The sequence below is a fragment of the Fringilla coelebs genome (genome assembly GCF_963513975.1).
Source record: "Fringilla coelebs genome assembly, chromosome: 11".
NCBI lineage: Eukaryota > Metazoa > Chordata > Aves > Passeriformes > Fringillidae > Fringilla > Fringilla coelebs.
Genome location: NC_140037.1, coordinates 4,598,171 through 4,613,271, shown reverse-complemented (window position 1 = coordinate 4,613,271; position 15,101 = coordinate 4,598,171). Strand labels below are relative to the sequence as shown.

The window sequence follows — 15,101 nt, the reverse complement described above, 5'->3', positions numbered from 1 at the left end:
ACCTTGTAGAGAGAGTGATAGAGCAGCTTTGGGGTGTGTCTGGCACCTGGCCCAGGTCAATCTCTCACAGCTGATGTGAGGACATGTCATGTATTGAAGAAATTAAGCTGAATTAACACCAAAAAAAAAAAAAAAAAAGAGGCAGTCCCAAAAGCTGCTTGAGGAACCCCTGTATTACCCATATACTTTTTTTTACCTATGAAGTTGGTGTCCAGTTGCCATCTCCTTTGTCCCTCACAGTCTCTGATCTGCCTCAAAGTCATGGTGAAGCCCTACATGCCTGCAGCCCTGTTTGATCAATTGCCTCATCCCCATAGCCCACAGGGGCCTCCAACCCCATGCCACTCTGGAAGTTACTGCATGGTCCCAGACAAGGCACCCCTTAGCAGGAGCATCAGTCAGAGCTGCTGTTTGTGCCACAGGCTCGTGGCAGGAGCCACATGCCAAGCAGGAGCTTGCCCGGGCCCAGCAGGGTCCATCACGTTGCTCCAGCCCAGACCTGGGTGGTTTGCCAGGACATTGGAGCAGTGCAGTGGGCCCAGACTGGCTCCCACAGCTGCTGTGTTGTGGGAGCTGGGCTTGCACTGGGGCAGACCGGTGCTCTGATCACAGCTGGCCAGGTCTCTGCAGGTCTGAAGAGGACCAGCTCTTTCCTGAGTCTGTGCCTGGACAAGGCACTGGGGTCCCCATGGATGATTTAGGCAGTCACTCACTGGCATCAGGGGCTTGCCCTGGCCCAGGGCTGGTTGGACAGCTGGAATGTTCCCACTCATATAAAAGAGTTGTTCATGGGGAGTGGAAAAAGACAGAAGGGTTGTGACATTTCAAGATGCCATCAGCAGCTGAAGTTTCCGAGTGGATGCAAGAGGGGTTTTCTGCTTTGCCTCAGAGGTGCGAGCATGTGGGTTTCTGCAGAATCAGAAAGTGCAACATTTGCTGTGGGGTGAGGTCCCAGCATGTCCCAGGAGAGACCTGTCACCACTCTGTGCAGCGTGGAGCCTGGGTGGAGTGTCTGAATTAGATCCCGCTTTGGTCTACCTGGCAGGTTGCTATGTGCTGAACAGGACTGCACTGTGCTGGAGGAGGGACCTGGGTCAGGGGTAAGCCCCCAGCCCCAGGCAAGACGTCAGCCCCAGGCAGGTCTGCGCAGGACCCCGGACCAGTCCCTCCATCAGCACTGCAGCCTCAGTCCCGTGCACACAGCAGGGCCCTCCCTCAGCATTCCAGGCTCTCTGCACAGCCTGGAAGGGGCTGAGCCCTTAGGCACCCAGCCCACCCTCAGCACCATCATCTTGGAGGTTAGATGCCATCTCTGGAGCTGGCCTCAGGCCCACAGCACAGCACTGCGCCTGCAGCTACTGCTGCAGGGGCTGGTGAAAGCTCTGACTCACCACCATCTATCTATCCCCTGTTCCTGCCTTGTCTCTGTGGTGTTTTCAGATTTTGCTCATGCCACATCAAAGCAACAAGAGAGATGCTACTGCAAACAGTTCTTTATTAGAAACAGTGGGTTTAGGACTGTGCAAGAGCGTATTTCTTATTACTAATTCTCAGGGAGCTGCCAGCCTATGAAAATGGTGTACAGTGGAAAATTGCTCTTTGGGGGCTAATGGGGCTTTCACAGTCATTGTGTGGGAGCCGTTGTACCTGACAACCATGAGAGATGTGGTGGCCCTGAAATGATGGGGGAAAACCAAGCTCTTCCATTTTGTGGGCTGGCAGTACCCAGGACCATTCCCATTAGCCTTTGAAAACCATGAGAGGCAGAGCTGCAAATAACAGGGTCTGCTCTGACCCCGTGCCCACTCTGCTCTGTCTGCTTTCTCTCCTGCCTGTCACTGCGGCTGCCCTGCCACCTCTGTGGGACAGCCCAGAGCCACCCCAAATCCTCACAGCCACCTCAAGCGCTGTCCAGCACATCTGTGCATATGGCAAGGACCTGGGACCTCGCTGAGGCCCTGTCACTCATCCTCCTGGTGCAAGTTGCCTTTGTGATGGCTCTGTAGCTCTAGGTAGGTCCCTGAAGCAGCATAGAGCAGCAGCATCACAGCTGGACCCCATCATTCAGCTCCAAAAGGCTTTGTGGGTTGACAGGTCTGAGCTGCAACATCCAGACCACTGACTCCTGCTGCAGCTCCCTCTCAGTGGTCTTAGCTGCTTTCTTGCCTTGGTCGGGAAGCTGAGCAGGATGTGGCTGGGGACTGTGAGAACCCCAAAAGCTGGAGCCTGAGTGTGGTGTGTTTAGAGGATATGCATCAGGAGGGCTGCAGAGCTGACAGGCTGCAGAGAAATGAATTTGGTGGCTCAGACCTGTGTGGTTTCTCTCCAGGCAGGAGCTTTCCTGCAGTGTAGTGTATTGGAACCCAAGCAGGGTGATTGGGACGTTCAGGTGACCCCAGGAGACCGTAGAGCAAAACTGGTCCTACTTCATGTGCTGGTCTGGGTGTGCCCTCACCTGGGGATGCATGGCAAGTGTCTGCACTCAGAAGGTGCCAAGGGCACCCTGACAGACTCATACACCGTCTAGCTAGGTCACTAGGTCCCCTTACTCTGCAGGACAACCTCCCCTGTGTTGTCCTCACCGCTCAGCACTGCTCTTCTCAGAGTCTGTCACACACAGCCAGCTCCTGCACTTGCCACCCTTCAGATGCACAAGGATAAGGTATTTCTGGTCCTGCAGCCTCTGGGATCAGCAGCTCAGCTTAACACTTTCCCACTTCCTGGCACTGCTCCAGTAACTCTCTGGCCCCCCAGGGTCACTCATGCTCCTGGTGACAGACAGGACCAGCAGGCTGCCCTCTGAGTTGGGTGCATATTGGCTCACGATGCACTCTGAGTTTGGTTGGGCAGGGGCAGGGGGTGGGGAGGTGTGCTCATGGCGCCACAGCAAATGGCATGAGCCTGTCTCCAGGATTTTTCATTCTGTGACATGAAACCTGGCAGGATTCTGATTTTTTCCGTCCTCTATTTTCCAGAGGATGGAAAACAGGCCAGGTAAAGATTTTTGTCAGGAGAAAAGTCCCAGCTAGGTGGAATGCCTACTTGAAATCGATGATAGATTCATCTCAGCTGTTTCCCAGTTGTATCCATGCCTGACAGATGAGGACTGGCAAACAGAGGTAAGATCTCTGGATAATGCACCTTCAACCACTCCATGAGAAATGAGAGTCTCTGTTTTGTGGTCAGCAGGGTCACAGTCAGCCTCATGATTAAACAATAGAGGCCCAGGCTGCTCATCACCCTGTCCTGTCTTCCTCAAGAAAGTCCCACTGTATGTCCCACCCCATAAGATGAGACGACACAACAGACTGAGAAACATGGATCTCATGCCAAGACTTCAGAGGGACTTTCCATGTGGCACCTATGAAGCAAGCACTGTTCAACCTGTCTGAGCCCCAGCCTCGCTGCAGGTAGGGAAAGGCACAGAACAAGTTGCCCTGTCTCCTCTCCTCCGTGAATAACACCTCAGGATTTTAAGCTCTTCAAAGTTTAAAATCTTCTTCTGCCTGTCAGTCACTTGCCCACTGCCCTCAGGAAATGTGGTGCTCAGTGAGGTAGGGCATGAGCTGCAGTCACAACAAGAAGGGCCTGGTTGAGGTAATTCTAGCTGGATTTCTCTGAATTAAAGACTTCCAGGGGAACAGAAGTAATTAGAAGCATTTCCAGTTGGCTGATAGCATGGTAATTTGAAACTGAGGTCAGGGGGAAAAAAACAAGATCTCTAATGGGAACTGGAAAAACCTCAACACAGAAGAACTGGGCCAGGCCCCGGCTGACACAGCCAGTGTCTGGGGGCTGCCTCTGCACCTGCAGCTTTGGGAAGAGCGTGCACTGCCTCAGTGCTGTTCTCTCAGAAAAGCCATCTTTCATGACCCTGTCTCATGGCTGGTGTTTTGGGACATTGGTGGACCGGCCTCCATCACTGCCTGCCTTTTTTCCAGAGAGCAAGGATGAGTATTTCCCTCTCCAAAACTCCCCGGCCCTCAGCACGTGCTCTGAATTGTGCCACTTTCCTGTTGCTGTGAAGCCCAGACTGATCTCTCCAGTCTGCAGGGGCATTCCCCCCAGGAGTGTCCCCTGATGACCCCAGCCAAGGAGTCTAGGATTACATCAGCCACCTGGAGCTCACAAGCACGTCCTCCAGAAGGAGGAACTGCACGGCCATCTTCTGGGATGAAGGGGAGAGGCTCCTCCAAATGTCAGCAAGGTCCAATACTGCTCCAGCCAGGAAGCTCTCGGCAGCAGAGGATAAGCCTTGTCACTGGCTGAGTCCTGTCTCCAGGGACTGGAGAGTGCCCTGAGCTCAGCTTGGGATGCCCAGATCCCCAAAGGCTTTGTCACTGCCCTCTTGCTGCCATGAGATGTGAAAGGAGCAGGAGACACGTGGTAGCCCTCAGGGAGGAAGATCATGCAAAAAGAAAGCACAGATCCATGTGTTTTGTCCAAACCTTGGCCTCATGTTCTCCCGATCAACCTCCAAACCCCACTGGAGCCAGGGTTAACCTGCCCAACTTTCCACAGCACTTCCCACTGACACAACGCACCACAGTGAAGAGCAGAGCTTCTGAAAAGCCAGACCTTGTGCTGGTCAGCAAGGAGAAGAGCCCAGTCCAGCCTCCAGGGAGGAACAGCCCCAGGCACCAGGACACAGTGACTCTGAACCAGCAATCCAGGCCAGCAGAGACTGCGGCTACAGCTTCACTTTGCTAAATCTCAGAGGAGTGTCCACTGCAGGAAAGCCCCCGCACTGCACAGCACCCTCTGTGCCAGCAGCCTTCGTGCCTGGCTGACAGCACACCAGAAAGGCATATTAAAATAGAGTTTATTGCAATTCTTAGTTTATAAAAAACAACAAACCAAAACCCATTAGTAACAAACCCAGTCCCCAAACCCAGCACTGTCTGAGGCAGGCTTGCGAGGACACACCTTTAGTGCAAAGAGGAAAGTGGCAGTGAGGGCTGTGGAGGCTCTGCTCACTTCAGTTCCCACAGAACCCACCATGCCCACTGTACAGTATCCATTTGCCCAGGGCTGCTTAGGGAGGACTTGCCGAATTCTCAGGGTCTGGTGGAAGTCCTGGGGAAGCTGGAAGTGTCAGAGGGGGAACACAGGATGTCATGGCTGTGCAGAGCAGCCTTGACGCCTCATGTCAGCGACACAGGATGTGAAGGCATGCTGAGCCAAGGGGCACTGCCCACACCTTTCCACAGACAGAGCACTTTGCCAAACAGCTGCTGTCTGTTCTCCTGGGCTTTCCAGTGTGGAAACCAAACATGTGCCCTACCCTGTGGCTGCTCCCAGCCTGAGGTGCCAGAAGTGTTGGTGGGAACTAAGGGGGTATGGAACTAGAGCATGGCTGCACCCTCTGCAGGGTTCAGCGAGGCACAGAGACTTCTGAGCTGGGAGAAGCCAGGCAGGACCTTGCAGCTAGCAGCACGTGGCCCTGGCTGCTGGCGGTCACGGGAGGGATGCCCTGATCCGCAGCCCTTCATCCTCAGGCCCTTTTCAGGTCCCCTGACCCTTTATTTCCTCCCATAGCTGGTCCTGGCACTGCTGCACTGGGCATCACCCCCAGCACCCACCTACCCCCATGTCCTATGGGGAGTCAGACCCACGTCACAGCCCTCAAGAGTGAGCACAATTTTTCGATGTGATGAGCTGCCAGGGCAAAGCCTTTCCATATCTCCAGAGGGAACTGATGTCTTGGAAGAGAGGGCTGCCCAAATGCCAGCGCCAGTGCTGAGCAGGTTGGCAACAGGCAAACACAAACAGCTCCAGCCCAGGGGAAGCACTGGGATCCCACGACAAGCACAGGATGGCTGGGACCACGCAGGGCTGACAGATGGGAATGGGGAAGCTGGGCTGGCCTAGCCATTTGGGGGTGGCATCTCTTGGTGGGAAAGCACTATGGCAGGAGGCTAGTCCTCAGCTTTTCCCATGACACGTAGTCACAGGCTGTGAGAAACATTTTTGGGGAGTAGGGATGCAGCTACATCCAGATGGGAGCAGTGTATACATGTGGTCAGCACTGCTGGTGCCCAGGGGTTGCAGCCAGCAGCACAGAAGGAGGAGGCAGTGGCAGGGGCTGTGAAGCAAAGTGCTGTTTCTGAAAGGCAGGAGCTAGCGCTGTTGCAAACCCTCTCCAGTCTCTCCATCGGCTGGTTTTGGTTGTGTCAGGACTGCAGAGTTGGAGGGCTCAGCCAGGGCAATGCTGCCACCCCACCCCACCCCACCCCATGGCTAGGTCATCTTCCTGGCAACGCTGGCATATGTGTGCTCGATCTCCTCATCTGCAGGACAGGTGTGGTTGAACTCATCACAGGCGTAGGCGTTGTTGAGGTACCGCCACACACCCGTCATGTCCTGTGGGATCTCGAAGTCACGGTACTTTTTGGCTGCAATCTAGAGGAGAGTGAAGGAGGAGGAGGCTGAAACTTCCAAGGCCTGGGGGAGACTCACTCTCTGGCTTTGGCAGGGGGACTCCCTGTCCACTCCTCTTGGAGCAGGTGCCCCCTACCCAGGCCCTGGGGGCCAGTGGCATTACCTTGATGATATGCAATTTGGGCAGGAGGTTGCAATCAGCCAGAGTCAGATGGTCTCCATCCAGGAATTTCCTCTTGGAGATGGTGACGTCCTCCACGCTATCCTGGTCAATCTCCTCTGGGAGAGGAGTGTTCAGGTAAACATCCAGGCGATGAAACTCCCGCAGCAGGGCCTTCTCAAAATCTGGGAGGGTGGGAAACCAAGAGTAGTGAGTGTGTGCCCTGGATTCCCAGGCAAGCTTTAGGCTGTGCTGGGCTGCCTGAGCCTCGCACAGGTTTTGCAGAGAGGGAAAAAGCCCTCAGGGCCACACCATCATCGGGACACAGCCTTGACCCTGGTCTCTGTTCCCAGGGGACTACAGCAGCATCACCCTATGATCTGCTGTTATCCCTGTGGGGGGAGCAGAGAACTGCCTTTACCCTTCCCCTCCGCCCCTCCACTTCCCAAGAAGGCTTCAGTGAGGCAGGTAGCAGGAACTTTAACCCCATGGCAGGATTTGCCAGCAGCCAAAAGCATTTCTTGTGCTGCAGCCTGGTTGACGAGAGTCGAACCCCAATCCTTACTGATATTTGCTTCTTTGCGTGGGTTCTTGATGTACGCCGAGAACTTGGCAAAAATGTCACTGCCCACATCAAAGGACTCCTTGTACTTGGGGCTCAGGTGTGGATACCTTTAAAAAGACATTTATGTCAGTGCAGGCAGGAATGGAGCGGGGATGGAGCAGGGATACAGCAGTGTCAGCTCCTGGGCCACAGAGTCCAGGGCTGGTACTGGAGGATGCAAGGGGTGTTCATCTGACTGTGGGAGAATCATGATGTTGTAAGTTACTGCAGCTGCCACCCTGTGAGCTGTGTCTTCTACCCGGGGTGTTTGCCAGGAGACAATCTCAGGGCAGATGCTCCACAGTTTGGGAACACTGGTGGTAACAGAACCCCAGAGCAGAGCTCTGCCTTCAGGCAGTTCTGGTCCAGCCCAGAGGACACACATTGGCAGAGAGGGGTCTCAGGAAGCCAGAAGCTCCCATGACTGCCTCAGGAACTGTCTTCTCTTTGCTGACATGTTCCAGGGTGTGCTGCAAAGGCAGACACATTCAAGGAGTCAGGTGACAAATGCATTTGAGCTTCCTCTGCAGCAGTGGGGGGCCTGCAGCCACCCAGGGCACAGGAGAGGCTGGTTTGGGGGGCTCCCCACGGAGTTCAGGGAAGACCACCCTGGGTCACCTGCACTGCTGCTGTCAAGCAAGGGCATTCGCTTTCATTCAGCTGAGTGCACTGAACGTAAGCAAAGGGGTCTCACATTCCCCTCTACCTCAACACCAGCTGCCACAACCAGTGGCAAACCCACCAGTGCCAGGGTCCCTGCAGGGACCTCCCCAGGTTCCTGCTCTGCCCCCAGAGCAGGGGTGCAATGACTGGTGCATTTCCTCCCATTCTTTTCCATTCCTGTTGTCCCCATGCCCTCCCCAGTGGATCCAGCCCCTCAGAATCAAAGGGCCTGCCCTGCAGAGCAGGCTCAGGGGCTGGGGGGACATCTGCCTGCCTGGGCTGCCCTGGGCTCCCCCTGGCACCCTGCCTCGATTCCCCAATCTGCCAAGCCCTGGACAACACTGTGACAGGTCCCGAAATGGGGAAGGAGTGAGTTTGCAGTTACGTGGGTGGACCCAGGGTCTGCTCCAGAAACTCCTCAATCTTGATGAAGTCTGTTTTCAGCTCCTTGTTGAACAGCAAGAAGGGTGGGTTGGTGCCCGGTGCTAAATCTTTCAACTCTTCAGGTTTCCTGGAGCAGAGAAAACAAGCTGGCTCAGAGCCTGGAGCACATCTGCCTCCACCAGTCCCCAAGGAAAGTGGCCACAGCAGAGGTGGGGGCTAAGAGGTAGCATAGGACCAGGAACATTCCCAGCCCTGCTGGCTTCAAGGAGCCAACAAGTGCCCTCCAGCCTCTGGATCTGCCCAGTGGTGTCTTCAAGTCATCCTCACATCCAGCAGGACAGGGAGTCCCTGGGCCATGCACACTGGCAGGTGGCCCAAGTCCGTGCTGACCCACGCTTGCAGCCCAGGTGAGGTGGGCAGTTTGTGGGCAGCAATTGTTCCTGTGCAGTGACACACAGGCTAGAGAGCAGGCAGGGGAAAGAAGTGATGATGGGGGAGCTGAGCAGGGCGTGTCTCACCCCACTGCTGGCCCAGGGCTTCAGAGCCACCTCACCTGGTCATGTCCACCGTGGTGACATTGAACTTGACTCCTTTAAGCCAGAGCACCATGAAGAGGCGCTGGCAGAAGGGGCAGTTTCCAATGTTTTCTCCATCCAGACCAGCCTGCCAGGAAAGCAGAAAAATGAAGATTTAACCCTTACACAGACCGCATGTCGGGACCTGAAGAGCCACTGCGTACAGTGCACTGCAGGGAGCTCCTCCCGACTCCGGGGGCGGCTCAGCTGCAGGACCCACCCTGAGCCAGGGCCCTGAGGGGGAGCATACTCGGGATGCAAGGGATCGGATCCTTCCCTGAAATGTCAGATAAAGCTGGGAGGAAATGGAGAAGGAGGCAGGGAGAGAAAGTGATTGCTAATGGATGGGGAGGAAGGGAGGGTCTGCTTGGCCAGGACGCCAGTGTGGAGACAGTGGGAGAAGGGAAATGAGCTCATGTTTGCCAGGAAAAGAGCAATTTGTTTTCATGTGCTGGTCATGTCTGCCTCCCATCTCGTGTGTGTTTAACAAACCCAGGCACGATATGCCCAGTCCAAGAGCCACCCGGCAGCCTGCCCCAGCAGGAGGGCTGTGCCGAAGAGAATTTGTGCTGACATCCCACACAGCACTGGGAGGAAAGAGAGACGACTGCCAGCTGCTAAAGGAACCCTTTGCAGCCCCTCTGCATGAGCACAGACACAGGCAGAGCGAAGCACATTTCCTTGCTATGTAGCAGCTGAAAATATCCTTTGCAAAAACGACTGAAACACCTTATGAGGAGTTTGGTAAGAGGATGCAGCAGGTTCTCCCGTTCACAAAAACTGGCTGAGAGGCTGCTGTGAGACGGAAGTTGTGCTGTGGTTAAGAGGTAAAGGGGCTCACAGGAAACTCAGCTTCTTTAAGAGATTTACTATGTTGCTAAGCAGCATGTGAAGTATGGTGCTCATGGCCACCCTGCCTGGCAGGGAGGAGCAGCACAGCTCATACCAGCCCTGTTACAGAAGGATGCTGCTCCCCTGGAGCAGTGTGGTGGGACATGAGCCTGATTGGGACAGCTCGGCACTATGCTTTGATACCTGATAGTGAGCTGAAGTCCTGAGGCCAAGCAGGAGTGTGATGAGATTTAAGAGGATCTGGCAGAGTCAAGTAGCAGCAAAAACGTCGAGGGTGGGCAGCTGGACGTGGCTCCAGAGCTCACACCTCTTTTGGGACCATGAGACAGGATGGCTGAGGAGACAGAGACCTGTGCTGGCTCTCCTGCGCTGGAGGGAGGTGCTACAATTCACCATAGACACCCAAAAACCTGTGGAATCTGGAGTGCACGGCTTCTCCAGGAAGGGAACACTGACATCAAACTCACCTTAAGGGGGACTGTAAAAAGATCAAAACAACCTTCCAATACTCCAGGTAGTAAGCTGGAGCAGGGGTTCTGTTTTTCCATAATGCCAAGACCTTTTAGTCCTTCCAGAGGTACAAAAATTACTTTTCATAAGTACTTTTTATGTCATGAAATCTGAGGAAGGAAATGGGAACTGAGAAATGTTGATTCCCTAGGATGTGTGCCCAATGGTAAAGCTGAAATCTACACATGAGACTGGTCAGTGTCTATTTATAGCAAATACTCCCAGAGGGGCTACAGCTCAGGAACATCCTGTGTCATTAATAGCAAACAGGGCTTCTTTGGAAAGGAGTGAAACTGGGTCTCAATCTTCCTTTGAAGGAGCTGGAGGGGAGAGTCAGAGAACAGCCTCGAGGGCAAGAGCACAAGGCATGGGCAAGAGCCATGGGCAAGAGCACAAGGCATCTCTTCTCCCCCTCCCCAGCACCCCTGGCACCTATGACCAAACTGTGGCCATGCTTTGGAGCATCTCCAGAATCAACAGCTCAGCAAGTGCTTTTGTGGCTGCCTAGCATGAGGACCAATGCTTTCCTCCCTGCTCTCCCTGCCAGCTGCACTCTCTTGGACTTCCCTGGCCTGTCACAAGGCTGGGAATGAGAGGGCTTAATTTGTCCTGTGCTCCCCCCAGGAGCTGTTGTGCTGAGCCATGGCAGCACACAGCTCTGGTGGGCATCGGGACAGTGCTGGGGTGGGCTGGGGTGGGCTGGGGGGTCAGTGAGGAAGGAGTGCCTGTCGCTCCTTCCTCTGACTGCTCTGGTCTTCCCCCTTATCTTTTAAAAATAGAGAGCTGGGGAGTTTTGGACTAGAGTGAAAAGAAAATCAAAATGGCCTCTGAAGGGAGAAAGAATCAGGCCCATACCAGGATGCTCAGAGCCAAAACCTTTATCTGGAGGAACTGGAGGAGAGCTCCACCAGCACCCAGGCGCTGCTGGGGGAGCATCAGGCTCTGGAAGGGCCTTGCTGGCAACCACTGGCCATGGGGGGAGCCTCAAGGAACCAGGAGCCCTCAGAGAAGACTCGCAGCCACGTGCCCTCCCTCCGCGGCAAACGCAGAGCAGCATGGAGAGGGGGGAGTCATTGCTCTTCACTTCCTTCCCCAAAGTGCCTCTGCTGCTCGTCCTGCTGCAGCAGGAACTGGGCGGGGGGGCAGGATGCAGGGGCACAGACTGACATTCCTCAATCTTTTACCCTCAGATGACAGAGAAATCCAGCGTGGACTAGCACAGAATCTCCAGGGGGGTTGCAGGCTTTTAGCCCCAACTTTCTGAGGCATCACTAGGCTGCATAGGACATTGAATCCCCAAAGCTACTTCGCAGTTCCTGTGGCTTCCCCATGGTGAAACGTTCTTAAAGGCAGTGGGAGGAGGAAACGGCTTTGCCTGCTTGGGGCACCGCTAAATATTCAGTCCCCATGGGACCTGCCACAGCTTCTACAGCTACCCTGAGAGCCAGGAAGCAGCTAAATGCCTGGTGGAGCTGCAAAGCAGTCTCCTCCCAGGCAGGGAGAGCCTCCCAGCCTACAAGATGATGCTCTTGCCAGGGACATGGCAGGGTGAGAAACTGCCAACCCCTTGGGAACCACCACCCCAACCTCAGAGTAAAGCAGGGCTTGCTCCACACCTGTCCATCCTTACCACGGTAACTTCAGCATGTGCCAAACTGAACATTAGGCAGGGTGCCATGCCATGCCATGCCATGCTGTACCAGTAGGCACTTGTGGGAGCACCAGCTTTCCCCATGATTTGCAGCTGCCACTGGTTAGAGCAACAGCTGTGTCTGGGGCATTCTCAGCCCGGGGAGGCACAGGAAGGTTCCTGTCAGCAGCTAGAGCCACTATGTCTTTTTAAAGCTGGGTCCTGAGTGCTGGGATGGGGAGGAACAGCATCAACTTTTCTGTGAACAGACAAGCCAGGACGGTTTCTTCACACTGAGTTACAGCACAGGGGAAGTCCTGACAATGCTGCTGGTTTTCTGTTTCACTTCCCTATGAAAACCCCCTAAAATGTGCTGCTGCCATTGCAGTCACATCATGCGTTGTTTTCTTTTCCAGACATCCCAAGGAAAAGTGTTAAGCAGAGAATTCAAGGCAGATTACTTTTACCAAGAATACACTTGTCCAGATCCTGCTCAGCAAAGCTCAATGTCCATCAAAAAGTGCTGTGGCTACAATTTTGGCAAGGGGACGGGGAAGAACTCTCCTGGGAAGGCTCAGATAATCCTTTCTAGCAAGTATGTCCAACTACTACCCAAGGAAGGCACCATTCAGTGCCTTGAACTGCTGGGTGCCTGTGCCAGGGAAGCTAGTGCCTCTGACCCAGTTCTTTTGGGCACCAAACTGCCACAAGTGGAGAGCAATGAAGCCCATGGGCCTGAGTGCCTACAGAGAAACCACCCTTAAAACCTTGATGAGGTGGCGCAGAGAGGCATTGCCCCCTACTCATTGTCACTTGGCAGTGTGTCCCGGGGCACCCCTGGCATTGCTGTGGGCAGACACAGTCACCGGCCACCAGCTTTGGCTCCTCTCTTTGTGCACCACCCACGGCCACTGCAGATATTTTGAACTTGAGTGTTAAAATACCCCAAGGAAAGGGTTCAGAAAATTGCTTAACAGGGAAAAACCCAGAAACCGTTTCCAGCCAATACCCCCCTGTGATGCCGCCCCATCTCGCCCACATGGGGACTCCGGCACCAGTTCCCCAAGCCAGCCATGCTTGTTTCATAACTCTGCTCTCAGAAGAGGCTGAAGCGGCTGCTGCCAGCCCTCCTGCTTGCTGCTCCCAGGCTGGGGATTGTCTTCTCTGGGTTTTGAGAGGCATGTGGGTTCCCACTCCTTCATCATGCTGCCGCCAGCAGTGCCACTTCTCCGGGGTGCATAACCATCACAAGACCAGGGCATCTCTAAGACTGCTGAGTGACATCCCACAGTCCCCACACCACCGCGTGGTCCCCCCGTTTGGGCGACCATTTAGCCAGCCCTTGTGGTGAGTGACACTGAAATCGGTACCCATCTCCAGCCTCACAGAACGTGAAGACACCTGCACCCTGCTGGATCTTGGCGAGAGTGAGCCAAAGAGTCACTGCCCCCCCGGGACCCACCTTCACGAACAGCTCGATCTCGGGCTCCCTGTGGGTGTTGTGCTGCTGACTGTCCATTCCAGCAGTGTGGGGAGAGAGCGCTGGCCGCACGCTGTTGTGGTGAGTCGATCTGTCCCCTGCGGAGCTCTGATGGGGAAGGCTCTCAGAGGGCTGGTGCCTTGGGCCTCTTGGCTGCTCTTACTCCGCAGAGGGCTGGAGCTCACACTTTCCTTCCTTTTGAAGAAGGGAGGAGCAATGGGGTGTGTGCCAGGACCCGCCAGCAAGGGGAGGAAGCTGCAGGGCCTCTCAGACGTGACTCAGCACCGGTCTATCTGGTCACATTCAGAGTCTATCGCACCCACCCAGGTGCTCCTCCAGTGCCTCTGAGCAGTGGGCTGGCATCCCCAGCAACCCTGGTCCACAGCACTGCTGCTATCTCTTCCCAGCTGGGAGCAGGGGTTTATAGAGGAAGTGTCTTGCCTGTTGCTCCTCCTGCTGCTCCAGTCTTGGCCCTCTGCCACTCTCCCACCCTTATGCTGGTGTCCAGTGCCACAGGGCTTCTTTATCAGTTTGGGGTGAACCTGGCTGACCTTTTCACTGCCTCCTGCAGCTGCATTATGACAGGCAGCCACCGGAGGGAAGGTACAGCTCCTCTCCCAGCCCACCCCCTCGGGGGATCCCTGCGTGGCTTGTCTGAGCACCCCTTGCTGCAAGGAGCTGGAGCTGGGCTGCACAGGGCAAGTGCTCAGGGAAGCTGAGTGGAGCGGTCTGGGAACATGTCACTGACTTTTTGAAGGTGGGGCACAGCCCTTGGGTGGGAAGGATTGCAAAATCTTAAGTTAAGGCAGGAGATAAAAGATGCTGAAGCATGCCGGGGAGCAGCGGGAAGCCCCACAGTGCCCCTGGCAGCTGCCCAGCAATGTGGTGCTTGGCAGGATGGTGGGATGGGATGGGATGTCTTCAGGGCTGACCTTCAGCAGGGCCCCATTCCTGGAAATGGGCTGTTTTGCAGGAAGGTTGAACAGCTTGCTTTCCTCCCCAGGATGGGAGGGATCTGTTTGCAGTCAGATCACCCTGGCTGCAGAGACAGCAGAGGCAGCTTCCCAGCACACATGGGCTAAACTCTTAGGCAAGACCTGTCTTGCACTCCTACACCACATAGCTGGTACCATTGCACAAAATGGGGATCCCCAGTGCTTGACTAAGCTCATCTCCCCCAGCTCAGATAAGCTCCAGCTTTCCCCAAATAATCAACCTCTGATCAGACAGCAATATCCCTCAAGGCAATTAGGATGGGAAATTATTTTGCAGATCCCTGGAGGAGACTCCCCAACAAAGATGTTTCCCCTGGTCCTGCTACACAGCCCAGAGTGGTGCTAACACTGGGGGTTGCAGGGGGTGGGCAATTTTTTTCTGCCCCATCAAAACTTTGGGAGAATTTGAAACCCTACTCAATGGGACAGGACACTCTGACTCCCATAATCAAGAGGTATGTATTGATGATGCTGTGAGCGCCCCCCAGGGCCATGGCATTACCCTCATCACAAGTTCAACACCCAGCACCCAGCTCCCGCTGTGCACCCCAGGTGAGGTGTGCCAGAACCCACTGCTGCCACAGCCCCCCAGCTACCCCTGCCTGGGCAATGCTGAGCCTCTGGGAGCTGCGATGGCTCCTGGCACTGCCAGCTGCTGCTGTCTCTGCTGATCTCAGCCGGGAGAAGAGCCAGCAGCTCCAGGCCATGGCATTTCCCTCCAGCTGAAGCAGCAAGCAGGGATTTAAGTCCCACAGGCGGGAGGCACAGTATGACATGGTGCCCTCCCCACAAGATGCCGGAATGCCCAGTACCTGGCCCCACAGAGGCTAGGGGGCAGAAACGTGGCAGCAAAGAGGTCTCTTCCCA

General features: G+C 55.1%; 1 protein-coding gene across 1 annotated transcript; it reads right to left on the bottom strand.

Moving 5' to 3' along the window:
• Positions 1-4,805: 4,805 nt before the first annotated feature.
• LOC311158084 (chloride intracellular channel protein 2-like) lies at positions 4,806-13,584 on the bottom strand. The gene is made up of 6 exons (XM_084213223.1): positions 13,222-13,584; positions 8,746-8,855; positions 8,194-8,319; positions 7,107-7,213; positions 6,545-6,726; positions 4,806-6,402 (listed from the first exon to the last, which is right to left on the bottom strand). The coding sequence occupies exons 1-6, from the start codon at positions 13,276-13,278 to the stop codon at positions 6,241-6,243; spliced, it is 744 nt and encodes a 247-aa protein (XP_084069349.1). The 5' UTR covers positions 13,279-13,584; the 3' UTR covers positions 4,806-6,240.
• Between the last annotated feature and the right edge of the window lie 1,517 nt (positions 13,585-15,101).